This window comes from Brettanomyces bruxellensis, chromosome 6 (assembly GCF_011074885.1).
Source record: "Brettanomyces bruxellensis chromosome 6, complete sequence".
In the NCBI taxonomy this organism is placed as follows: domain Eukaryota; kingdom Fungi; phylum Ascomycota; class Pichiomycetes; order Pichiales; family Pichiaceae; genus Brettanomyces; species Brettanomyces bruxellensis.
The window spans coordinates 700,098-727,039 of NC_054687.1; the positions used below are offsets into that span (position 1 = coordinate 700,098).

Genomic DNA, 26,942 nt, shown 5'->3' on the forward strand with positions numbered 1-26,942 from the left:
ACACAAGAAGCTCAAGGTCACCCAAGTGTTGCTAAGTGATGTTCACCTGGCAGTTACACCAAGTAGCTACAAGAAGGCGATAAGCAGTAATGATGGAGCTGCAAAGTGGAAAGCAGCAATTGCTGATGAGTTTAACTCTCATCGGAAACATTGCACCTGGGATCCCAAACCTATTATTACAGATGATCCTAGAATTTTGAGCCGGACGGTCTCCACAGGTTGGGTCTTCAACATCAAGTCAGATGGTCGGTTCAAAGCGAGACTCGTTGCTCACGGCGACCACCAGAAGGAGTCAACATACACCTTGACTTTTTCCCCGACACTTCGACCTGAGATCATGAGGAGCATTCTTGCTCTTATTGCTACACAACACTGGTTCATGGCACAGTTTGATGTTAAAACGGCTTATCTTAATAGTCCAATTGATACCGAATTGTACATCTATCAGCCACAGGGCTATCATAGTTCTGTCAAACCTTCCGATGTATCAACCGGTAAGAGGGTGGTGTACAGGCTTAACAAAGCCTTATATGGTCTCAAGCAATCTGGAAAATTATGGCACGAGACAATCAAGGCATATTTGGCTAAGATTGGATTTGAATATTCGAGCCCATTTCCTTCCACATACATTCATAAAGATGTCAAGGGAAAAACAGATTGCGTGRTTGGTCTATTTGTGGATGATATTATTATAGGTGCATCGACCAAATCTATTCTTGAGAAGGTCACTAAGCACTTACAGAAAGCTTATGAATTAAAGATCATCGAACAAGATCCAAAGACATATGTTCAAAGATTTTTAGGTATAGATCTTAAGGTGGAGAGACTTAAAAATGGTCGTGTTGGAAGAATTAGTTTATGTCAGTCCTCTTACATTGAAGAGTTTGTTGAGAAACTGAAGATTGAGATGACACGAAAATGCGCTACACCGTTGAGTCCTAACTTTTATTTTGATATGGATCAACACCCGTTGAAATTAACTCAAGAGGAATTGGATAAAAGAGTTACGGATTATAGACGCAAGATTGGTTGTTTACTTTATGTCTCTACTATGACTCGACCAGACATTGCTTATGCAGTTGATTATTTAGCAAGATTCTCTACTTATCCACATGATTTAGTAAGAGAACAGGTGATTCACACAATTCGATATCTCTATTTTTCGAGATTCAGGACAATTGTTTATCAGAACACTGACGCCGATAAGCTTAATCATCTAATTTGCTATTCGGATAGTGACTATGCGCAAGATCCAATTACTCGTCAATCGATGAATGGTTATTTTATCATGTTTGCTAATGCGCCAGTTCATTGGAGAAGTCACTACACTCCACTGGTGTGCAAGTCTTCTACCGAAGCTGAATTACAAGCCATCAATTTCTTAACTGATGAGTTAGAATGGTTCCATCCTTTGATGAAATTTATTTCTGCTTATCAAGGAAAGGTTCATTGTCCTGAGTTACTAGTCGACAACAAGTCTGCCATAGATACAATAGTCTTCGGTAATTTTTCGCCGAAGGCAAAGCCATATGCAGTCAGGCTTAAATGTCTTGAAGAGAGATTTAATCGAAAGAAGTTTGTCATCAGGCATGTTGGCACAGAAAACCAATTAGCTGATTTGCTTACTAAACCAATAACTATCAAGGTCATGGATAAACTAAGGCACATGCTTATTCAGATGTTACAAATCAAGGGAGCGTGTCGGAACCTATGAGTTATAATAATGTTTCATATGTTAATAACGCATAAAGGTTCAACTGGTATTTGATTTATAATATGTGAATCAAATTAATGTTCAGACAGATAGAAGAAATAATTCGCGGRGAAATTTTTCCTGTGAAATAAATTTCTCCCTAATCTACTTTCGGCTGAGAATGACCTATTCCACTTCTGCGGAAAAATATCTCTTATATGTATGTACTACTTTTTCCTTATATACTATGTGTCTCTTAGAAGGGACGACGACTTTATTGTGTAATTTGCAATACATATTCATATAAGGAAATCCATCTTGAAGTGAACCTTCAGCTGAAACCAAGAGTAACCTTCGGGTTCTCGCTGGATTACAAACGTGTTCGTAAGGACCCTATTTTGTTATGGGGGTCATTCTATGCAACAGAAGTCTTTTCTATATCCGAACTATATGGCCAATCCCGTTCATAACCTTGGGCATCTGCGCGCTCGGTAGTGCTACGGCACAGAGATATGTGAGCAATTAAGTAGATACAAATGTCACACGGGATTTATATACTCTGACATAAATAAAATTTTATCCATTGCATCATACAAATTATTATTAGCATTTATCATAATTTCTTTTTTATCAAAGAAATTAAAGTAAAATGAGAAAAATAAGCCAAACACAAACAAAATTCAGTTTTTATGTGCATAATTGACTACTAGTATATATATATTTGAAATCTTTTTTTTACAACGAGCATACTTGGCCGAGCGGTCTAAGGCGACAGACTCAAGATCTGTTACTCATGTGAGTGCGCAGGTTCGAATCCTGCAGTATGCATTTATTTTTACATATTTTTCATTTTTAAATGTTATGCAATACATTTTTACGATTTGAGAGAAAATAAGCCGATGCAAACAAATTTATTTGAGAATTACATTATTAAACAGATTAAAGATTCAACCTTTTTAGAATCTCACTTGCCAGTGACTTATACACCCAGGTATTACCACTAACTTTCTTGAACTGAACTCCGTATAAACCGATCAATGGAACCTTTACAACATGAATTTCAAATTTCACAGGTGCTCGTGCTGTATTAATATGGGTAGACTCCTTCTTCTGATTAGCCTCTTCGATTCTGCTCGAAATTAGCATGTCCGAAGCTCCATTATTTCCTGAGTTAAGAGATTCTGAGCTCTCTGCCGAGCTTCTGGAACATCTCCGATCAACATTTGCGGGTGCTGGTGTCTTTGGAATAAGAAGTTCCGCATGATTACCTGTTTTTGGCGATGTGGGCGAGGATGAAAGTATACTGACATGCCTCGAATGCGATTTGACTAATGATGACATGGTATTACCAAAGACATTAGGCGAAATTTTCTGAGGTTCTTTTCTTCTTATAAATGCATTTCCAAGAGAAAATTTTCTTCTGTGTGAATGCAACGAAGAACTTCCGGAAGTAGACCCGGATCCAGCAGCATGTGGTGAAAACTCGTGTGATATTTTTCCATCATCATTAGGACTACTTAACTCACTATCTCCAGGAGAGCACATTTCTAGATCCACAACAGTTGCCTCTTTCTTTTCATCGGACCCAAGCGAAGGAGAAGGCGAAGAAGGAGGAGAAAGTAACTTTGAAGTTGGAGTACGTAGACCAGCATCCTCTTCATTCCGATGATTACTTACCGTGTCGGCAGAGTTATCATCCTCTTGCTTTCGAGTATAATAGATACAAACAAAGCCTCCCTTAACTTCCGTGTATTTGACACCCATTTCAGGCAAGACTGTAATAATGTCATACCTTATAACCGGTAGAGGCTTTGTGGAAGTAGTTTGAACAGAAAAGAACCCTTTCAAAAATAATGTCTTTGGGTATTCGATAGACGGCATTGTTCCCGGAGAAGCATTTTCATACTGCTGTATAATTTGCCTTTCTGTAAGGACTTTAGGCTTTTTGAAATTGCCTCCATTATTATCCTCCCGCCGACTTCTCCATTTTCCTTCCTCCATATCAACCTCATCAAAAAAGCCATCATCTCCTGTCGTAACCTGTAACTGAGGCAATGGTGGTGCATTTGGATCCGGCTCATATTGACCGCCTTTTGGAATATTAAATGAACGTTTGCGTCCGTGACCAAGAGATTTACCACGTGCTGTTGGATGATACCGACGTGGGACACTACCCCACTGCGATTCCAATTGGGTATGTACTGGCTGCTGCTGCTTGCGGATTCCTGTGGACATGCTTTTGGAATTCCTACCATCTTGGTCTTCTTCACCATTGGTGTTGATGGGAATCCCTGCACTTATTTGTTTTTGCTCCCTTCTCTGACTTTCTCCAGACGTATATGCGGAAACGGTCCTTTGATGTTGGCGAACTTGAAGACGTGCACTTTGTGGTAGAGGTGGAAGATGCTCTAAAGCCAACTGCTGTTTCTCCTTATTAGTAACTTTGACAGATCCAACACGATGAAATGGAACGGACAACTTTTCTGGCGGCCGTTGTTCGTATCGTTGCTGAGAATTTGTTGTGTACTCTCTCAAAAGTTCAGGGCCGTCATGCGACTCCTTTGTACTGTATCTCCGTTTTCCTCCCTGCAACTTAGTACTAAGTCTTCTAAACAATGAATTTCCTTGAATGCTTTCCTGTTGTGGAGGAGGGAAGATGAAATCTGAGTAGAAAGGTCACCATTTGCGGCACCCTGACCACTATTTGTAGACTGAATGTTACCAACAGCAATGCTTCCTTTCCTTTGAGTTCTGTATGTTGCCTCAGGAAATGGAAGAACAGGCTGATTTGCACCGGCCGCCAAAGATTGTACAACACCACTATCGGAAGTTTGCATGTTTAAGTCTTCTTCTTTTTCAAGAGCTGCGGCCTTTAGTCTTGCATTAACATCCTGAGAGCCTTGCTTCATCTGCTTCCTTTGAAGCATCTCGTTAACTAAAAAGTAAATAGAAACAAGAGGATGAAAACTACTGGTTGGATCGCGAATAGATGGATCATAACGAACATCACCGGAACGACGAAGATACCAGTTACGAACTGCTTTCTGATAGAAATCTGACGATATTATATCAATCAAATCATGATAAACTTGCTGTTCGGAACTTGCAAGTTCATACTGGACAATTGTTTCGATAACCTTAGGGTCTAAAGGTGGCTGAAGGGGAATTCTATGGGGCATATATGAGGAAGGCGGTCCGTTGTATCCCTTAGTCATCCATGGGTGACTCATGACTTCACGTAAGGAAGCTCTATTTTTAGGATTAACAACCAACATTCGTGAGAGAAGTGAAACACAATCGTACGACAAAGTTTGGGGGTATTGCACATTTCCCTTTTTAATTTTTTCATGCAAAGCAGAAACACTTTGATCATCAAACGGAACTTTTCCGCATACCAATACATACAGGACAACACCAAATGACCAGACATCAACTTCTGGTCCAATATACGGATGTGCAGAAAGAAGTTCCGGAGCCGCAAAGTATAATGATCCGCAATAAGTTCGAAGAAGATGTTCGCGATCGAATAAGTTAGATAAACCGAAGTCAATAATTTTGATGTCACCAGTCTTTGAAATCATAATATTTTCAATTTTTAAATCCCTATGCACAATATTGTTGGAGTGGCAATAATCCAACGCAGAAGCAATTCCTCGGCAAAACTTTCTCGCCTGCTTTTCCTTCAATGATCCGTGAGAAACAATGTAGTCTAACATCTGACCTCCAGATACATATTCAAACAGCATGTAATAATGATTAGTCATGGGAAACATCTCATACATCCTACAGATATATGGATGGTACATTATTCTTCCCAAAGCCCCCTCCCTTATTGTCCTCTTGTCTCTTGCCAATTCTTTTTCATACTCCTTTCCTCTTTTTGACAGTTCTTTTTGATCCCTTGCCGGAGGATCATTAGCGTGCTGTCTTTGCCATATTTTCGATGCCCTCGGAACAACTTTAACAGCACAAATCTCACCAGTTATTCTATGTTTAGCCAATTTCACCTTACCCATGGATCCAGCGCCTATGGTTTTACAAAAATCCCAATCCCCTATAGACTTCCTGTGAAATTGCTGATGCCTGATAGGCGATGATACTATAGGATGCTGTCCATGATTCATTTTGCCATTATTTATATTGTTCGTATACCCCTCTCTATTTCCTTCATAATTCATCATAGCGTTATTATATTTTGGGGCTTCCCTATTGAAAATATTGCCCTTTTCCTTGGATGTGATTTGTATCGGGGAAGCCGGAAAAGGACCTGCTTTTGTTGGAGATTCTAAAAATTCTCGAATTGGCTTTTGAAACTTATCCTGACCAGCACTAAGTGTTTGCTTTCTTTGTACCTCGTCCATTGGATGTATAGCTCTTGGGCTAAATGCACTTCTGACACGCCTTCGCGGCGATTGAAAGGAAGGAACTGGATGAGACTTCGCAACATATTCAGGATTCCTACTATTACCTGATGAATTAGGTGTATGTGACTCAGTATGATGAATTTGCTTGTCCATAAATGCACTAGAATTACTAGCAGTCCGCAGCATTCGAGGTGTAGCTTGTGCAATGTTTGGTTTGTAAGGACTCGACTGAACTTTTGAACTTGACCCGCGGACTTTGGGAAGAACAAGCGGGGCTTGCTGATCGGCTTTTCTGTAATCCGGAGTCGCTTCTCTATCAGAAGACATGCTCTTTGTTATTTTCTGCTTATCACAAATCAAGTTGTTGAAAATAGGCCAATGTGATTGAGATCGCCTTAGTTATAGGTAATCCGAAATAACCCCCAGGTGTAATATAATTGGAATGCGTTTGTTCTCCACTGTACTTCAAAAACAAACTTCTCCTTTTGAGATAGAAAAAATATGTATTAAATAGCTATCAAATGTTTGACAACTTGAATTGGTTTAACCGCTTCCAGTAGACAATACTCTGATGTTTATTTCCTCCAACCTGACACACTAGCAAAAGCAGGCAAATTCGATACTTCAGTTTTGAAGGAGGTAAAAAATATAATTGGGAGGAAGAAGAAAACAAAAAATGCATTGAAGTGGGGAGGATGGCTAAAATTTACAGTAGGGAAGGGGGGTGGAAAAAAAAAAAATCTAGCTCCGGGGATGACCAAAGACACTACTATAGCAGAAGAAGCATCTTTAGAGCAAGTAAGCTTTGTCGCGTTTAACGGGATGGAGATATGTACTTAAATTCTGAAGCTTAATTTAGACGAAAAAAAAATTACATGAGGTGTACATTTGTTTTGTAGATATGTTGTTTTATGAGACGCTAAAAGTCGCCTTGTAAACAGAAATAACGACTATGGAAAAATACATACATATGCTTTCTACTTTTTAGTTGGTCAAAAGATGAATAGCAACTGTTACACGGTTTAGTGTCGGATTTCGCGGATTTTTAGAAATTCTAACAAGAGCATAATTTCTGAGAATTGATGCGACACAGAGAATCCCACTTGTGAAAAGGGATATCTGAGTTTTGCTAAAACTATTCTACGTAACAAATACTTCCTTTTTCTTGAAAGAGTTTAAGGAAGACAAGCTAATATATATTTTTTAATTTGAATTGATCTTAATTTAATATTGATTGTATCACAAGTTGACAGTATTGTCCATATTGATATCATTATTGATTATTATTCGTGTCACTGAGTTTTGTAACTTCACACACCAGGAACCGGTATCTAGCTAGTCGACATACCATCCTTACACAAATTAATTAGCTTCATTCTAAATTTGGGTACCATTCACTAAAACGGTATGACTCAGATTATCTCGTACTGTTATAAAAAAAAAGCTTTGATGGACAGTTTGAATATGGTAATAAATACCCTGGAAAGGAGGGATTACAAAACAACAGCAGGGAAGAACATCCGAAATATAGTGGGAAAATGACAATCATTTTTTATTTTTTTAGTACAAGGAAATAAATGAAATAGGCGGGAAATCCATTAATCTACCTAATAATAACAGTTGAATGCTGTTGAAATTAGGGCTCAAGTGTCAATTAGTTGAGATGTAGTTTTAGCAAAAAGTTCTCTGCTCCGGTTCTAAAGTTATCCTCCGAGAAGAAAATAAATAGAAAGATCAAGCAGTGATGAAACAATTACCTTGCTTTGCTTCCCAAAAACCAGATAAATTTCAGATTACATAAGCACTTTAGTGTAGGATTTCGCGGATTGAGCATCATCATTCACTAAAGCAAATGTTTTAGAATCTTCTACACTTGTAAGATGCTCATTTTTGATTGGAAAAGAAGAGATATAATAGGATAGTGTTCTATGAGAGATTACCGTCTTTTCAACCATTTTTAGACAATTACGAGTTGGCTTAACATCTAATTTTTAGCCAATTGTTTGATTAACCAAAGTGGTGCTACTAATACAAATACAGTGTCAATATCTTTGGAAACATCGAAACTGAGACATCAAACAAAATGAATAAAAAAGGATGCTTTGATGTTGCATATGCATTTGTTCGACGTGTTCTTAGCATCCACATTAATAAACTAGCACGTATATTCCCAGAATTCTTTGAATACACCCGTACACCGAGTATGAAGATACATTTTTTTTTGACACACTACGGACTGCCACGAGCTGTTGGGCCTACTACCCACTGAATCGACGAAATGTATACATACCCCAAGGCCTATTGTACCATGAAAGCATTAGGGAAAAAATTTATTTTCTTTTTGTATTTCCGCCCCTCTCTACTAGTCTTCAGCTAATTAACAGTATTATTTAAAGGCTGTGTGTATAATGTATAATGAGGCTGTGTGGAGTTAGATCCTCAAATATTGTAAACTTTTTTTTCTTTTCATGGAAGATCCAACCTGCCCAACGCTTTTTTTTTTTTTTTGTTTATTGTCAAATCGTTGCTCAACGGAGGAGGACCCAAGCCAATTAAATGGATTAAGGTTATGTAAAGTATAGAAAACGTTGAGTGACCCAAAGCATACTTTTCAGTTTTAGAGTTTCGACCTTAATTAAAATTCAAGGTGTCAGATAATGAGTAGTTTTGAAGTAAAATTCGATAAGCGGAGTAATCCGGTAAAGCTAACAATACATATTAACAGTACATATATTTGATAATCTGACATGTAATCTGAGGCAGAAATCTAGAAACAATTAATTAGTGCAATAATAAGCCATAAAACTTTTTTTTTTGGAGTTGTCACAAGCCTATTGTTCTTAGAACTCCTCACAAATTGAAGATATAGGACGACGTTCAGGAAGGATTAACTGCTAGAGAAAGATAGATGCATGTAATTGTAACTGCGTTTAGCAGTATGTATACTGGGAGGATAGTTGAAGGAGTTGTGGAAAGTAACAAATTTTGAGATATGGTGATTGACTTGGAGTAATGAGGGAACTCGTTCGAAGCGCTCAAGATTTGAAAAAAATTCTCGTGGTACGAGTATGAAAACGAAAAAACGGGGCCATACTGAAAGCACCATATACGTTGGATATAATTGTATTCGGAGTAATTACGATCGAAAATAACCATTTTGGGAAAATATAAGTTCGCAACGCTTACATAGTAAAAGAACATGCGAAATTTAAGTTGGACCGAATGATGCAGCATGTAATTTACGTTTAAGCGCCCAAAAAGATGGGTAAGAGGAAATAAGGTAAGGGACTGAGGGAAAGAGCACAAATAGGACCTTAATTCGGGGAAGTGCAAAAGAGTGCCTCATCGGTCAACTGGGGGGGCAATTCCGATTTCGGGCACTGTTCCAAATCCTTTTCAATCGGATGTGGAATACTAGAAGGGTTAGCGGGAAAATGCTTAGTACCAATATGGAATCTTCTTGCGTTAACATTACTACTGTATTGCTTATTATAATTACAATTACTTTTTTTTTTATTTTTTTTTTTTTCTTATTCTTATTATCCTTTTCTAGCTCAAAACTTTCACTTTTTCTCTTTTCATGCTTTAGCTGTGAGAATAAAGTGTAGACTCAAGTACATCAGATTTGTGCGTTCTCTTTCCTCCTCCCTTTCTCCTTTTCTTTTTGTTTTTGTATAAAACCAAGTTTTAATTTAGTGTTTCTTCTAATTTCCTCTTTTGATATTACTAATTAAGGTGTTTAATCTGTCCAATCACTGGCATCTTTATCTAAATATCATCACTACGATTGATTCCGATATTTATTATTAACTCTCACCATGGATGAACAAAAACTCCATCAGATAGTTCATGAGGCCGACAATGTCGTTCCTCGCCCAACTCCTAAGGAATTTTATGAAAAGCAGCCTCGCAAATCGTTGCAGAATTTGGATGACTACAAGCGCATGTACAAAGAATCCATTGAGCAGCCAGAAAAGTTCTTTGGAGAAATGGCTCACAGGTTCCTTTCATGGGATCGTGACTTCGATCACGTCAAATGGGGATCCTTGAAAGAAGGTGTCATTTCATGGTTTTTAGGCGGAAAACTCAATGCCTGCTACAATTGTGTTGACAGGTTCGCATTGAGCACACCAGATAAAACTGCCGTGATATTTGAGGCTGATGACGAAGGGGAATGCAGAAAGCTTTCCTACCAACAGCTTTTGTTCGAGGTTTGTAAACTTGCTGGTGTTCTGCGTTCTTGGGGTGTTAAGAAGGGTGATAGGGTCGCTATCTACTTGCCAATGACTCCAGAGGCTGTCATTGCTATGTTGGCATGTGCCAGACTCGGTGCTGTTCACTCCTGTATTTTTGCCGGATTTTCGACCGGTGCGATCAGAGAGAGAATTTTTGATGCTGATGCAAAGGTTGTTTTAACCTGCGATGAGGGTAAACGTGGTGGAAGAATTACGCATACTAAGGAGCTGTTAAACAAGGCTCTTGAGAATTGCCCAGACGTTGAAAAAGTTCTTGTCTATAAAAGAACAGGCAATCCAGAAATCGAGATGGTTGAGGGAAGAGACTATTTCTGGCAGGACGAGGTTAGAGAGTATCCCGGATACATTCCTCCGGTTTCTATGGATGCCGAAGATCCTCTCTTCATTCTTTACACATCAGGTTCAACTGGAACTCCAAAGGGTGTTGTTCATTGTACCGGTGGCTATCTTTTAGGAGCCGCTATGACTACTCGCTATGTCTTTGATGTCCAGCCTGAGGATATTTTATTTACTGCCGGTGACGTCGGTTGGATTACTGGACACACCTACTCTGTCTATGGTCCACTTGCCTTAGGTGCCGCCACAATTATATTTGAGGGTACACCTGCTTATCCTAACATGGGCCGTTTTTGGAAGATTATTGAGAAAAACAAGGCCACCCATTTCTATGTGGCTCCAACCGCTCTCCGTATGCTCAAGAAGTCCGGCGAGGCCGAGATCTCCAAGTACGATCTTAGTACATTGAGAACGCTAGGCTCTGTTGGTGAGCCAATTGCTCCTCAAATTTGGGAGTGGTACGATGAAAAAATCGGTCACCACTGCTGCCATGTTGCTGACACATACTGGCAAACCGAATCGGGTTCTCATCTGATTGCTCCCCTTGCTGGCGCAGTTCCTACAAAACCTGGTGCTGCAACTCTTCCATTCTTTGGTGTGGATGCCGTGATTATAGATCCAACATCGGGTAAGATTCAGGAAGGAAATGATGTTGAGGGTGTTCTTGCTGTGAGATCCTCATGGCCATCAATGGCAAGAACTGTTTATCACTGTCACCAAAGGTTCCTCAACGCTTATTTACGTCCATACCCAGGATACTATTTCACAGGTGATGGTGCTGGTAGAGATCATGATGGATATTACTGGATTAAGGGTAGAGTTGATGATGTCGTTAACGTTTCCGGTCACAGGCTCTCCACAAGTGAGATCGAATCTGTTCTCTTGGCCAACAAAAAGGTTTCAGAGGATGCAGTTGTTGGAATTAGTGACGATCTTACTGGTCAGGCAGTTATTGCTGCCGTTCAGCTTAAAGACCCTCATATTGCAGATGATGAAGACTCTCTTTTAGCATTGAGAAAAGAACTAAGAATGACTGTGAGAAAGAGCATTGGACCATTTGCTGCTCCAAAATCTATTATCATCGTTCACGACCTTCCAAAAACAAGATCCGGAAAGATCATGCGTCGTATTATCAGGAAAGTCTGCTCTGGTGAGGCTAATGGCATTGGTGACACCAGTACTATGATCAATCCCGAAGTTGTCGACCATCTTATTAAAGCTGTTGAACAGCAATTTGGCGTTAAGAATTAAGGTAGTGGAGTTGAAAATTGCTTGTAAAATTACAGGATAGACATATTCTTTCTTGTCTGACTTTCATCTTATATTATTTCATTCTTCCTGTCTTCTAGTATGCCTGTTGCGTTATATTAATATATAAAGTTCTCACTCTTTTCTTATCTCTGCTCTTTTATTTCTAAATAATAGAAACCAATTCTGCTTGCAGATTTTTTTTTTTGATAGCGGCCCGACTGTATACTGTAATCATGCTGAAGCCTTGAATTTCTCGATAAAAATGTCTGAATTGAGGCGCTAAATAATTAAATCGCACCTTTTTTTTTGAACTGAAATTTTCATGTGTACGATGTTATAGTGCTCAAAAAGGCAAACTTAATACAAGTAACAATGTATTTTTTATTGGTGTAATAGAAAAGGTAAATAGCCAGCGAGAAAAATGTAAATATCAATCTCGCATCAACGACGACAAGCAATTGTTCAAAATTTGTACCATGATATAGGGTGAAGAAGAAAAAGAGAGAAAGGATGGACCGTTAGAATAAAAGACGGGGGTTAATCTTATCCAACTTCTCGTAATAAATTTTTATTCAACAGTGACCCTTTACATGTATCAAAACGATTGGTCAGCTTGACAGACCTCGAAACCCATCAATATACTCTCAAATGGTTGTTCTATTTAGACAGAACAAATAAATATAAATTAATTGATTACATTCTGTTTTACGCTGTCTAATTTTTTTTTTTTTGTTCTTTCCCTAACAAAAAAAAAAGACGTTATAACAATCTATCAACATCCTATAACGAACTTGCGATTTATTTATTTGACGAAGCTGCCAAAGTTAGTCGGTGTAGGAATTTAGCGGGAAAATGTCGAGTCCTCAAAAACAAACAGATGGACGTTCTGTGTATACATCATCTGCTACATCAAGAGTGATCGACCAATTACAATCCAAGATCGATCAATTGAGCGGGGATTTGAATGAGACAAAAGAAAGTTTACGTGAGTCTAAGCAGAAGAATTCAATTTTACGGAAGCGGAATGATGATCTTGTGGAACAATTATCTAATGCTAAACATGAAAGCGATATGTCAGAAGCTCTATTAAAACGAAAAGAAAGAAGAGTAGCCGATCTTGAGGCACAGCTAACAGAAGCACTTTCCAAAGCTGATAATTTACAATTTGAATCTCATGATATGAGGAAAAAGGTAAAAATGCTTATGGAAAAGGAAGAGATGGCAGTTTCAGAATGCGAGAGACTAAAAGTATCATATGACGCAATCGTTACGGCTCAAAATGAATACAAAAGATTAATGGGAAAGAGGGTCTCCGATTTGGAACAAAAGCTTTATTCTTTTGTTGACGACAGAAAGAAAACTTTGGAGAGTAACATGGACCTTCTGAAAAGACAGGAACCTGAAATCATGGCTTCTTATAAGGTGGTGGTGAAGAATTCGGAGCGATTGGAAGAAATGTATGCTCAGCGACAGCAATCGGTTAGCCAAGCGTTAGTTGCTCTTGCTGGTGCCACAAAAACACATGGTGAAAAAACAGGAATAGTAATGGCCGAATGCGAGGATGTACTAAAACAAATGAATCGAAACGAGGAGCTGATGGCGCGTTTAAGAAATTCAAATGGCGACAGCGATACAGAGGAGGATATAAGAAAATTCAATGACGAGCGGGCCACCCATGAACTTTCATCCGCACATAATGAGGAACACAGCAAAACAGATAACGCCAAAAACCATCTTACGATGGCCGAAGAAAGGAGAAGGAGTGATAGTAGTATGAGGCACAAAAGAGGTAGCATGACGACGGGTGCAGAAGCAGGAGATATCAGAGAGCAAGATGATGAAAATAAAGAAAATTTAAAAAGAAAAGTTTTTAGAGATATTTCAATGGACGAATTTGAAACTGGAAGAGGAAACGAAAAACGAAACAGCAGAAGAAGGGAAAGGTCAGGTAACTACGAGCATCAACGTTTAAGTTCTACTAGCAGTTTCAGTAGCTATAACTCTTTTGAAGACACGCATGGCGACTCTAAACTTGTTTTGCCTAAGCAAAGAAATGGTGGTGCTCGCAAAGGAAGCACCAGAATTGGTCATACAAGAAATAAAAGTGTAAATGTTAGTGGGAACTGGAATAGAGGTGGTTATGGAAACGGAAGCGCAAACGGAAATGAAACTGGAAGCGGATCCAGCAATAGTAACAGAAATAGCAGTAAAGGAGGAGGACACTCTAGACGTGGTTCAAGTCAAAGAAGATCTGGAAGGGGAAGCAGAGGAGGACATAATAGAGGCAATAGAAGATCATTTGTACAGCTGGTTTCTTCAAGAGATTGATGATTCATACCACCTACGTTTTACCTCTAGCCATACGAATATAGAAATATTAAATAATAAATACCACCAAAAATCAATGGCAGGCGGCCTAGAATTTCAATTCATATCTATATTACGTAGGGCACAATAACCATTATACACACCAAGGTATTCCTTTAGCAGTCAAAAGAAAAAAAGAAAAATAAATGTAGCAAAATATATTGTACCACTAAGTTAAAATCACTTAGAACAAACCAGTAATTTCACCATCCTTTCCAATTTCCACATTCATAAAGCCACATCTTGTAGCCAAACCAGGAATGGTCTGAATCTTGTCGGCCAATGCATATAAGTAACCAGCACCAATAGAAGCCTTAATATCCTTTATAGGGAAGGTGTAATGAGATGGAACACCCTTCCTGTTTGGATCATGGGAAATAGAGTACTGGGTTTTGGCCATACAGATAGGAAGATTTGTGAATCCCTGCTTAGTGTATTCCTCGAGCTTCTTGACGGCTTTTGGAGAGAATTCGACAGCATCGGCATTGTACATTTTCTTGGCAATGACCTCAATCTTTTCCTTAATTGTCGAAGCACCGTCGACACTGTACAAATAATGGAAATGTTCATCTCTAGTCTGCTGAACAGGGTACTCCTTGTTAGCACATTTCATCACAGCCAAAGCAAGCTTCTTCGCACCTTCACCACCCTTTCCCCAATGGTTAGAAGTAACGGCATCAACGGCACCGGCTTCAAGAGAGGCCTTACGAATAACTTCATGCTCGTTGGCAGTGTCACAAGACATCTGATTAATAGCAACAACAACATCAACACCGTACTGGCGGGCGTTCTCAATGTGCTTTTGCAAGTTTGTGCATCCTTTTCTCAACATATCCAAGTTTTCGCTTGTGTATTCAGGTGCCAAAGGTTGGTTTGGCTTAACAGCGGCACCACCTCCATGAACTTTAAGAGCTCGGACTGTAGCAACAATGACAATGACATCAGGAGACAAGCCAGAATTTCTGCACTTAATATTAAGAAAACGCTCACCACCCATAGTGAAGTCGAAACCAGCTTCAGTAACGACGTAACCGGGATCAGGATTTTCAGAGTCAGTACCAGCCAATTTTAAGGCAATCTTATCGGCAAGAATGGAAGATGCACCAATAGATATGTTAGCAAATGGTCCGGCATGGACGAACACAGGAGTTCCTTCCAAAGTTTGCATCAGGTTTGGCTTGATAGCATCCTTCATAATGGCGGCCAAAGCACCACCACAGCCCAAATCCTCGCAAGTGATTGGCTCGCCGGATTTCGAAGATGCAACAACAATGTTTCCCAATCTTTTACGCATGTCTTCAAGAGAAGTTGAAAGAGCAAGAATAGCCATGACCTCAGAAGCAACAGAGATATCGAAACCAGTCTTCCTGGTGAGTCCCTTCTCAGTTGGAGCCTCATTGATGGTGATACCACGAAGAGATCTGTCATTCAAGTCAACAACTCTTTTCCAGGTAACAGTTTCAGGATCAACATCAAGACGCACAAACTTTCCAATCTCCTCATCGGTCCATTCATTTGGATCCTTCTTGTCCAAACCAAGCTTCTTAACCCTTGGCAACAAACCCCTTGGAATATCCCTAGAGCCATCCTTGGTCACTGGGCAAAGACGCTTCCACAGAGCCTTGTCACTCTGTCTAGCTTCATGGAACATTCTGGTGTCTAATGCAGCAGCCAACAAGTTGTTAGCCATGGAAACAGCATGGATATCACCTGTAAGATGCATATTGAACTCATCCATAGGAATAACCTGAGAGTAACCACCACCAGCTGCACCACCTTTAACACCAAAAGTAGGGCCCATGGAAGGTTGTCTGACATTTGCAAAGACTCTCTTTCCCAAAACGGCACCCATGGCTTGTGCAATACCAACTGTGGTTGTAGATTTACCTTCACCAAGTGGCGTAGGCGTAATACCAGCAACAAGAACATACTTTCCGTTCTTTCTGGCAGTCAAACGGTCTAAAACATTCAATTTCACCTTGGCCTTGTAGGCTCCGTAAGGCTCTAACTCCGAATCGAGAATTCCACACTCCTTACCAACCTCAACAATTGGCTTTGGAGTTTGCTTACGAGAAATCTCGTAATCGGAAGGAACCGGATTTTCAATTGAGAGCTTAAGCTTTTTGTATGGAGATGACATTGCTTGATGTGACTGTAAAGTGTGAATTACCCTTGAAAAGGTACGTGATGAGCTGGTCATTGGTGCAAAAGATCTTTTAGAGGAAAGAAAATGAAACCCGAGAACTCTGTTACTCCTAATATAACTGAAAAAAAAAAAAAAAATTCAATGGGTAAGTTTTCAGAATAATGTCCAACCGCACGTCCTTATAACCAAAATTTTTCAGTTATTGCGAGTGTCCTGACTCCGGTGGCTATCTGTAATCTAAGATGGGGCACGCTTGACTTCTGCCTTTTCACAAAAATAAAGTCTAGAAGGTACAACATTTGCTATGTTTGCAGTAAATAGAAATTAGATGATCGATGAAATGTTCCACACATTATTTTATGTGATATACCTCCACAAATATGCCATCAAATAAACAAACTGATTGGTCTTATCTGCCAGCAGCAAGTAAAGGACAGGAAAAGAAAAAGATAACGGATTTTCTTCGCTACATCGAACTCCTTCGAAAGAAATGAAATTCAAACAACGTACGGTAAATAAAACTTTTGATGATTTCAAGTACTTCTATCCAGGTGCAACTGGATCATATAATCCTACAGTTAAACCGGTACTTAGTTGGCAATTAACCACGCTTTTCTGTACTGAAATTCGGAGTATGTACGACTCTCCGCTTCATCTTATCTCCCTCATAAAGATCGTCCATCGACGCGTCTGATTAATTTTTTTTTTTGATCCTGGATACCCCACATAAATGCACGCTCACACTAGGAAGTACATGTCTTGATTTTGGTCGTGAAAACATCTTTAATAAAACAAATATATATTATAAGTGGAAGTGAAGAAATTAGAAAACTGAATATCAATTAAGTAATGGTGGATGATGCTGTTGGAGGGAAAGTGACAGATGCAAGGACTCTAGCGATAAAGGGATTAAACAACACACCCCCTGATGATGGGATAACAGAAGCGAGTCAGTACAGAGCAAATTTAGTGGAAGGAATTGCTGGATTTTCGGCAGGCTTTACAACTACTTTGGTGTCACATCCATTGGACTTTATGAAACTTCGAATGCAGCTTGATAAAACGTCACCGTCACAATGGAAGGCCGTCAAAAATATAATCAGCCATCTTTTACTTACTTCGACTTCTGCCGATGGGAAGGTTCATGGCTTGAGTGTAATAAAAAATGTCTACAGAGGAGTTGGACCAAATCTAGTGGGATCTACAGCAGCATGGGCACTTTATTTCTCTTTTTACAGAGAATATAAGGACTTAATCTTGAAGTATACCGATAGCACATTCAATGACTCAAACCTTAATTCGGCCGAATATTTACTGAGCGCCTTTGGGGCTGGCTGGACAACCTCTATTCTTACAAATCCGATATGGGTCATTAAAACAAGAATGATTGCGACATCTAGACAGGCACCTGGAGCATATACTTCTATTATTGATGGAATCAAGCAGATTTACCGCTACGAAGGCTTCGTAGGCTACTACAAAGGACTTTCACCCGCTTTACTAAACGTTTCTCAAGGGGCACTTCAATTTTCAATATATGATACATTCAAACATCATTTTATCCTTCGGAAAGGAAGCCCAGAACGAAAATTGACGACTTTCGAGTATTTATACTCTAGTGCAATATCTAAAATAACAGCAACTATGACGCTTTATCCTCTACAAGTGATACGGTCAAGATTACAGGTTAACAATGGTCTAAGGACAATTTCTGCACGTCAACTTGTATATAAGATTGCTAAAGAGGAAGGCCTAAAAGGATTCTACAAGGGCTTACTTGCGAATATTATTAGAGTTGTTCCGGCCACCTGCATTACATTTACAGTTTATGAAGAGACAAGGGCTTCACTCACATTATGATGATGAAATTACGGAGGGACAGAGATTACATGAAGAGTATTTCTATAGAAGAATATTACATATCTATAAATATAGAGTTCACCCATATATAATTTTCTTGTGGAAACATTTACTCACGAACTGAGATCCAGATTACGCTTTAACATCTAATTTTATTTTCGTTTGATACATTTTTTTTTTTTTAGATCTGTAAGGTCCGGCTAAGACGGCGATTCAATTCCTGTCTCAACATTTTCCGCTGATGTGTCTTCTGACACTGATTTCCAACTGCCAAACACCAGATAATCGACTTTAATTTTCTTTATTATACATTACTTAGCAATAGCTACACTGAAGTATACATTTCAGTTGGGGAAAATGCGTCTTTTGGTGAAAGCTGGGCATGACAGAACACTGGCTCTTGAAGGAGAAACACATGTCCTGCTTTTCAGGTACATTAAAAAGATTTCAAAATGTGCAATGGAACTGGTTAGATTAGAGACATTTAATAGAAAAGGGTACAGGATACTTTCAAAGCACAAGCCATTAGGATTTTTAGGTATGATCTCAATGGGGAAGAGCATATTTTTGTGCATAATTACAGGACGGATTGAAGTTGCTTCACCAACTACTGGTCAGCGAATTAATCGCATATACGATGTTGAATTTCATTGTTTGACATCTGGAACGTGGGATTTTATAGAACTAAATAGTAACGGATATCCAATTACGGGTGAGGATGACAACATTCCAGGTGCGTATTCTACTCATCTTGAACAAAACCCCTGCTATGAATTGCGCAAGATCTTGACAGATGGTTCTTTCTACTACAGCACAGATTTTGATTTAACAAGCACATTACAGGGAAGAGGTGTAGAAACTTCTCAGAGATTGTCACTTGATAGATTTCATATGGACTACATGTGGAATGCGTTCATGATGAAGGAAATTATTCATTTTCGGAACAATCTAGACGATGAACCCAAGCAGGCATTAGATGAGAATCGGTTTCTGACAACAGTAATTCGAGGTTTTGCCCAAAGTGTGCGTGCTGTCATTGGTGCAAAAACTGCGCTTTTGACTGTCATTTCAAAACAATCATGGAAAAGAACAGGCACACGGTTCAACGTAAGAGGTGTTGATGACAATGGAAATGTTGCCAACTTTGTGGAGACAGAAACAATATTAAATGATGGTGTACATATTTTTGCTTATACACAAATAAGAGGTTCTATTCCTTTGTTTTGGGAGCAAGATACAGCACTAGTTTCTCCAAAAGTTCAAATAACAAGAAGCTTTGATGCCTCTCAACCTATTTTTGAAAAACATTTTGCCAATCTTAATGGAAAATACGGCCCCATACATATTGTTAATCTTCTTTCTAAAACAAAATCTTCGGAGGTTGAGCTAAGCAGAGCATATAGAGAACACTATAAAGCTTTGAAAGAAAAAAAGCCAGATTCGGTGTACTTCACAGATTTTGATTTTCACCAGGAAACATCAAAGACTTACGCTGATGCAGACAGAGTGCTGAAGTCATTACAGAGTTCGCTTGAGAATTTTGGATATTTTTGTTATGACATTAATAATAAGGAGACGATAATGGAACAGCAGGGGGTTTTTAGAACGAATTGCCTTGATTGCTTGGATAGAACGAACGTTGTTCAACAAGTTATCTCACGAGCTGCTGTTGCGTTTTATCTTTCTGATTTCAATAAAGGAAGGACCCAAAGAACCAGTATGAAGGAGTATTCGTCGCCTTATGCTTCAAATAATTCTAGGATTTCGGTGGAGTCATCTCCAATCTTTTCAAAGCATTCAGTCATATGGGCTGATCATGGCGATCAAATTTCTCAGATTTATACTGGTACCAATGCTTTGAAATCAAGCTTTAGCAGGAAGGGTAAGATGGGGTTAGCTGGTGCTCTATCAGACGCGACAAAATCACTCAGCAGAATATACATCAACAATTTCGTGGATAAGGGCAAACAGGTTGTTATTGATACACTTTTAGGTAAAAACACAGATCAAATGCCGGTGTTAATTTTTGATCCTGTCACCGAGTGGCTTTCAGAGAAAATGTTGAAGGTTGAATCACAATACACCATATACCAAGACATATCTATATTTGTTGGAACATTCAACTTATCCGGAACAACTTCTAATAAAGATCTATCGCATTGGCTTTTCCCTCAAGAAACGACCGTTGTGAAACCAGATATATATGTTATCGGATTCCAAGAGGTTATAGAGCTAAATGCCTCTAGTATGTTGAAGAATGATGGTTCAGCAGGTCAGTATTGGAAAAGAAGAACAACGGAAACCCTTAATGATAAAAATGGCACCAACTACGTGCTATTAAGGTCTGAATACATGTCTTCTGTGCTTCTTCTCTTTTATGTTAGAGATGATAAACTGAAGTTTGTGACACAGGTTGAGGGAAAATCCAAGAAAACTGGTTTGGGGGGAATGACGGCAAACAAGGGTTCTGTCGCTATAACGTTTAAATATGGTTCTACATCATTTTGCATTTTTAACTCACATCTTGCTTCTGGCTCTACAAATACCGAGGAAAGGTTCAATGACTTTTTGACATCATGGAATGGTATACGTTTTTCCAGGAACAGACTCATCAGACATCATGACAATGTTATATGGCTCGGAGACTTAAATTACCGGGTGTCGTTATCTAACGAGGAAGCACGTCTGATAATAGATCGTGGCCAAATGAGTAAACTCTTGCAATATGATCAATTAAGTTATGAATTAAAGAGACATCCAGAATTACAAGACTTTACAGAGCTACCGATACAATTTCCTCCGACCTATAAGTTTGACCGCAATTCTGATAGATACGATTCTTCAGAGAAACAACGTGTTCCTTCATGGACAGATAGAATTCTGTACCAAGGAAAACAAATTTCACAACTATGTTATCATTACATTTCTGATATAAAATTTTCCGATCATAGACCTGTGTACGGTACATTTTCTGCCAAGGTGAAAATTGTCAATTCGACTAGAAAACATACATTAACGAAGCACTTTTTACAGGAATATAAGTCTACCGCCGAGAACTCATCCGCCAACATAATAGAACTTAATGTGGATACAGATGGTAATTCGTTGGATTCTGACGCTCTTTCATCATCATCGTCATCCATTCCTACTCTTATCGATCTGCAAATGCCTTCAGAAGAGCCGAAAAATTCTTCGAAACCCGTTGTGACGTCAGCTAATGGCTCTTTAAGAACACGAAGGAAAGTTCCACCACCATTTGCATCGGGATCAAGAGAACCTGATGTTCTCAATCGGGATGGAACAAGAATTATGCCGGACAATATTGGTATACCATCAAACCAAATATTAGGAAGAACAGACTCTCAGCAGCCTACATCTTCTCAATCATCAAGTCTGGCCATCGGTGCATTTGCAGTGATGAAACCAACGAGATCTAGAAGTGGAAGTCCAGCCGCTCCTTCTCTTCCTCCACGCTCTAGTACTGCCTCTTCTTTCGATTCATCCAAAAGATTAGTAACAAAACCAGTTCCTCCAGCTCCTAGAAAAATATCCGTGTCTTCACAGCAATACATTATAAGGGATACAATAAAACCTTTGCGCTCTATGAGTGACCAGGTTCCTCAAATGACTTTGACAAACTCCTCGACACTAAAATCCACAAAAGAAAACCATAAAGTTCCTCCGATTGTTCCTTCAAAGCCGAAACGACTTGATATAATGTTTTCGGATAGCGAAACGAAAATGACACCATCAGATGCATCTGCATCTATCAAATCAGAAGGTGGAGCTGGATCTAATCCGTGGGCCCCTATGACACCTACTAGAAAGAGATAAATTTTTAAAAAAAAAGTTGCTTTTTATATTTAGTTTAGTTACACATTTTGCATTCATGAATTCATGAAACATGTAAAGCTTACAAAAAGATACCAAAACAAATCTTTATGTAGAGAACACTATAACCAATTTCAGAAAACACACACATAAAAAAAACTATAGCTTATTATTTTATAAAACCTCAGAAATCATCGTGGTAGCTCTCATCACTATCATCATCATCAATAGCAACAATTTCATCACTATCGTCATCTTCATCTCCTCCGTCACTTTCGATATCAATAGATGGCATAGCATATGATTTTGGACTCTTACCTCTATTTCTTCTTTTCACCGCAGTAACTATCTCATCATCCGATGGTGCTGTAACCGCTGCTTCGTCGTTCGAATCTGAAGCGATATCAACTTCATCATTCTTCTTAGTTTTACTCACTTTCCTTCCCCGTCGAACAGGCTTTTTGCTTGTAGATCTAGGCTTTCTGCCCCTCTTTTTGGACTTTTCCAAACTCAATTCAGTACTAGAAGTGGATATATCCGAACCCTTATTCGATCCGGAGTTATTAAATGCCGAAAATGCAGCGCTAAATTTATTTCCAAATGGAGTCGAGCTCTTGTTACTTCCGAACATGCTTTTGAAAGGTGATGATAACTCCTTGCTTTCAATTTCTTCCGCCTCTTCTTTCACTTCTGGTGTTTTTGACTTGCGCTTTTCGCCTTCCTCATTTATAGGTAGCGTGGACTGTTTCATCTTCTTTGCCTTTTTCTTTGAGCCTGAGGTTTCATCGTTCTCAGTTTTGACCTTCCTCTTTCGTCTTCTTCTCTTCTTTCCGTTGTGACTTGGAGCATCTGGAATCATAGACTTCTGCCTCTCTTCATCTTCTTTCAAAAATGTGTGCCAAGCTTCAACAAACACATCTAAATCCTCATTCCATAAATCCTTTGCACTCTTGCCTAAAAGTGTTGTCAATTCAATTTCTTTTTGATCCCTCTGCTTCAATAATTTATCATATCTCTCTTTAGTCAACGACCATATTTGCATTCCTAATAAATAATCATAAAGGAAATTAACACTCTTGGAGTTATCAACAACCATTCCTGTTTCTGTTTCTGCTGCTGTCGTGACATCTGCATCTTCTTCCTCCTCGGTAGAACTTTCATCTTTCAGATCATTATCGTTGATATCAACTCTAATTGGCTTATTTTCTTTATCGAATCCAGGAAATCCTTTCTCCTGTAATTCTTTCACGATAACGGGCCTCTTCTTATTGCTAACAACGAGTTCTCTTTCAATGATCATTTTGACAAATCTCGCTTGACTGCTCAACTTTTCAAGCTGGTTTGATAAATCAGTCACCATATAATCCTTTCTTCTCTGATAGAAGTCTAATCTAACATGATAATAGTCCTCAAGTATTTGGTTGACATTATCATATTTTTTAATACGACCAGTTGGATCAAACAAAACCATATTGCTAGTGCTGACGGTGGATATTAGCCTGAACCTTTCTTTCAATCCAATTTTAAGAGACTTTGCCATCTCTTCAACAGAAAGTTTCACTATGAATTTGATTCCAACGCCATGATCCTCCTCCATATCTTTGATCCAAGCACTCTGCTTTTCAGATCCAGATAATCCTTTTAAAAGGAACTCTTTCATAGTAATTGTCCACATTCTAATAGGAAGTTCTGTTATTTCGAGCGTGGTCTCATCAACTTGATTAATAATTCCCTCCACACGATACCTATCCTTGCTAATTTTACTTATCGATCCAGTCCATCCTTTAAACCAAGGAGTCATTTCCTGAGAATCCTCTCCCCGCATTAAGCGATGAATATTTTCCACAATATCATCTGGATTGTACGGTGGAATAGAAGTACTCCAACCAGAACCAATACCATCAGCTCCATTCACTAAAACCATGGGAACAACAGGAACATACCATTCCGGTTCCACCGTCTGCTCATCATCTTGCATGTATGTGAGTAACTTGTTATCTAGTGGATTGAAAACCTTACGCGTTATAGCTGAAAGCTCTGTAAAAATATACCTTGCAGCAGCGGCATCTTTTCCTCCAGAAGCTCTGGAACCAAAACCACCATGAGGGAACAACAAATTCATGTTGTTCGAACCAACAAAATCCTGTGCAAGCGAAATAATTGTCTGAATCAAAGAAGCATCACCATGGTGGTAACCAGTGTGCTCTGCGATATAGCCCTCCAACTGTGAAACTTTAATTTCACCCCTTAAATTTCTTTTATAACATCCAAACAAAATTTTCCTTTGAGAGGGCTTAAAGCCATCTACCACAGATGGAATTGAACGGATATTATCTGCCATGGAATAAAGAATAAGCTCTTTGTTGATGAAATCAGAAATGGGGATTTCAGTAAGATCAGGATCAAGGAATGTACCTGGCCTGTATGCTCTAAGCCATTCTTTTCTATCATCAGCTTTCTTTTTAGAAAATGCTAAATTAATACATCCTGCATCCCCTTCTTCCAAAATATGAAATTTCTTTAAATGCTTATCAAGCTTGCTGAAGTATTCACGCATTTCTTCGGGTGAGGAAGTACCCAAACCCTTGTAATACTTCTGCTTATAGGAACAAGTCTTTCCTTCCGTATCTCTCCATTTTTCATACTCTGGCATATTGTAAAAGGCAGTAACCTTTTTCCTGTTCGGACCACTTAAAACAGTTACTTTAACAATCGGAGTAATAAATTCAATCAAAAAATTTGGAACTTCTAAAAGACCGGGGAAGGAAGTCTCCAAAAAGTTAATAATTAATCCTTTAATATGGGAACCATCCGTATCTTGATCCGTCATAATCATTAAATGACCATACCGAAGAGATTTAATATTTGCTGGATCGTATTTCTTCTTGTGCTGAAGACCCATAATTTGTTTGATAGCTTGGATTTCCGCATTTCGCATAATCTGATCAGCACTCGCCTCACGAACATTCAACAGCTTACCACGCAAGGGATAACAACCATAGTAGTTTCTTCCAACAACTGCCAAACCAGCAACAGCTAGCGTCAAAGCAGAGTCACCCTCAGTTAAGATCAAGGTACATTTATAGCCTTCTCTAGTTCCAGCCTTGTTTGCATCCTCTAACTTAGGGTATCCAGTAATCCTATTTTTCTTCCTTCCATCCATTCTTTTTAGGGCACGGTCTGCATTCGCTTGAGCAATATCCATGACCTGATCCAAAATTCCAGAATTAAACACCTTCTTAAGAAATGTCTCAGGCAATTCCAACTTTCTACCACCATATTGAGATGGTCTAGTTGTCAATTGCTCCTTTGTTTGGGAAGTAAAGGCTGGATTTTCAATCAAACAATTAATGAACACAAAGATGTTATTTTTGATTTGGAAAGGACGCAACATTGCACGACGGTGCTTCTTCTTAATATGTTCCATAATCTTATTGACCAACATATTGACAATCAGGTCGACATGCGTACCACCGGATGTAGTAGCAATGGAATTAACAAAAGAAACTTGGTGAAAGTTACCGTCAGACAAAGAAAATGCTATCTCCCAACGATCATTAATAGCATAATATATAAGTGGAACCTTTTTAGTAGATTCTAATGGAGCAGGTGATGATTCCGATTGATCAGCATCATCAATTTGTTCCGTTTTCACAACAGAACTGCTACGAGATGAAGATCCATTCTGATTCTCCGACAACGCTTTCACGTAAAGTTCCGTATACTGTTTAAAGTTATTGATTTTAAGAGCTTTTCCATTAAGGGTGACGCGGATTCCACGAACTGAACCGCACAAATCAAAAACACGACGACGAAGAACACCCAAGATGTCGTCATCGAGGCTTTCCATACCAAATTTAGCCAAATCAGGTTTGAAACTGATCTCGGTGTACTCGGACTTGGTTTTCATTGTTTTAATCTTCGGCTTATCAACAATAGACATGTTGTTGTGCCACGTCTGCGAGTACGTCTTACCATTTGTACGATCAGCAGTTTTCACAGTAAACTCTGTAGAAAATATATTACAAAGTTTTGCACCATATCCATTACGACCACCGGTAACCTTCTTTTCCTTATCATTATAATTACTTGATGTAAGAAGGTTACCGAAAATCAGCTCTGGGATATAAATCTTTTCTTTGGTATGAATCTCCACAGGAATACCTCTTCCATCGTTCTTAACAGAGAAAAGATTGTTCTCCGGGTCAATTTTGACATCAATCCTCTTCATACCAGGATCCCTAATCTTATTATCAGCAGCATTCACCAATATTTCATCGAATATCTTAAACAATCCAGGAACAATGCTCACCTTCTTAAATTCCATAGATTCAGTAGTAGTATTATATATCCATTGTTCAGATTCAAATTTCTCCACAGATCCAATATACGTATCCGGTCTTTTCAAAATATGTTCCAACTGTGTCAATTTCTGATAGTTGTCTGAAGCAGTTTTTCCACCATTCTTCTTGCTCGAAGTCTTCGCACCTGTACTATTGACGGTATTTGTTGTAGATGCTAGAGGTGTTCTTGCAGCTGAAGCTACTTGAACATCATCCAGTACAAAGTCCTCGTCATCATCATCAAAGGACGCCATAGTGTTGATGGTAACTGAAGAACGATAGGCAACCAGTGTGGTCTAATAGTATGAAAAGATTGAAAGCAAAGAAAAAAATACTTGAATTGCAAAAGGGACGGGACGTGTTGAAAATGGGATCAGATATGAGATTAAGCGAAAAAAAAAGTAAACAAAAAAATTTCGTACCAGTAAACAGACAGGAAGAATAGAGTGAAAAAAAAAAAATCGTAAAATCATTAGGATAGGCGCTCTAATCCAA

General features: G+C 38.8%; 7 protein-coding genes and 1 non-coding gene across 8 annotated transcripts; 5 read left to right on the forward strand and 3 right to left on the reverse strand.

The window, feature by feature from the left end:
• Positions 1-2,437: 2,437 nt before the first annotated feature.
• On the forward strand, positions 2,438-2,521 carry BRETT_003748. The gene has a single exon. It is a non-coding gene; the product is annotated as a tRNA-Leu (tRNA).
• Positions 2,522-2,632: 111 nt separating this feature from the next.
• On the reverse strand, positions 2,633-6,384 carry BRETT_003749 (uncharacterized protein; the record flags this gene model as incomplete). The annotated part of the gene is made up of 2 exons (XM_041282253.1): positions 2,633-4,317; positions 4,374-6,384. 2 exons carry the CDS (start codon positions 6,382-6,384, stop codon positions 2,633-2,635), a joined length of 3,696 nt encoding a protein of 1,231 aa, XP_041136092.1.
• Positions 6,385-9,875: 3,491 nt separating this feature from the next.
• On the forward strand, positions 9,876-11,900 carry ACS2 (acetyl-coenzyme A synthetase 2; the record flags this gene model as incomplete). Its single annotated transcript, XM_041282254.1, has 1 exon — positions 9,876-11,900. One exon carries the CDS (start codon positions 9,876-9,878, stop codon positions 11,898-11,900), a length of 2,025 nt encoding a protein of 674 aa, XP_041136093.1.
• An 852-nt stretch (positions 11,901-12,752) lies between these two features.
• BRETT_003751 (uncharacterized protein) lies at positions 12,753-14,228 on the forward strand (the record flags this gene model as incomplete). Its single annotated transcript, XM_041282255.1, has 1 exon — positions 12,753-14,228. One exon carries the CDS (start codon positions 12,753-12,755, stop codon positions 14,226-14,228), a length of 1,476 nt encoding a protein of 491 aa, XP_041136094.1.
• Positions 14,229-14,451: 223 nt separating this feature from the next.
• On the reverse strand, positions 14,452-16,407 carry MIS1_2 (mitochondrial C1- tetrahydrofolate synthase precursor; the record flags this gene model as incomplete). Its single annotated transcript, XM_041282256.1, has 1 exon — positions 14,452-16,407. One exon carries the CDS (start codon positions 16,405-16,407, stop codon positions 14,452-14,454), a length of 1,956 nt encoding a protein of 651 aa, XP_041136095.1.
• Positions 16,408-17,262: 855 nt separating this feature from the next.
• BRETT_003753 (uncharacterized protein) lies at positions 17,263-18,273 on the forward strand (the record flags this gene model as incomplete). Its single annotated transcript, XM_041282257.1, has 1 exon — positions 17,263-18,273. One exon carries the CDS (start codon positions 17,263-17,265, stop codon positions 18,271-18,273), a length of 1,011 nt encoding a protein of 336 aa, XP_041136096.1.
• Positions 18,274-18,732: 459 nt separating this feature from the next.
• BRETT_003754 (uncharacterized protein) lies at positions 18,733-22,107 on the forward strand (the record flags this gene model as incomplete). Its single annotated transcript, XM_041282258.1, has 1 exon — positions 18,733-22,107. One exon carries the CDS (start codon positions 18,733-18,735, stop codon positions 22,105-22,107), a length of 3,375 nt encoding a protein of 1,124 aa, XP_041136097.1.
• Positions 22,108-22,288: 181 nt separating this feature from the next.
• Positions 22,289-26,701, reverse strand: TOP2 (DNA topoisomerase 2; the record flags this gene model as incomplete). The annotated part of the gene is made up of 1 exon (XM_041282259.1): positions 22,289-26,701. One exon carries the CDS (start codon positions 26,699-26,701, stop codon positions 22,289-22,291), a length of 4,413 nt encoding a protein of 1,470 aa, XP_041136098.1.
• Between the last annotated feature and the right edge of the window lie 241 nt (positions 26,702-26,942).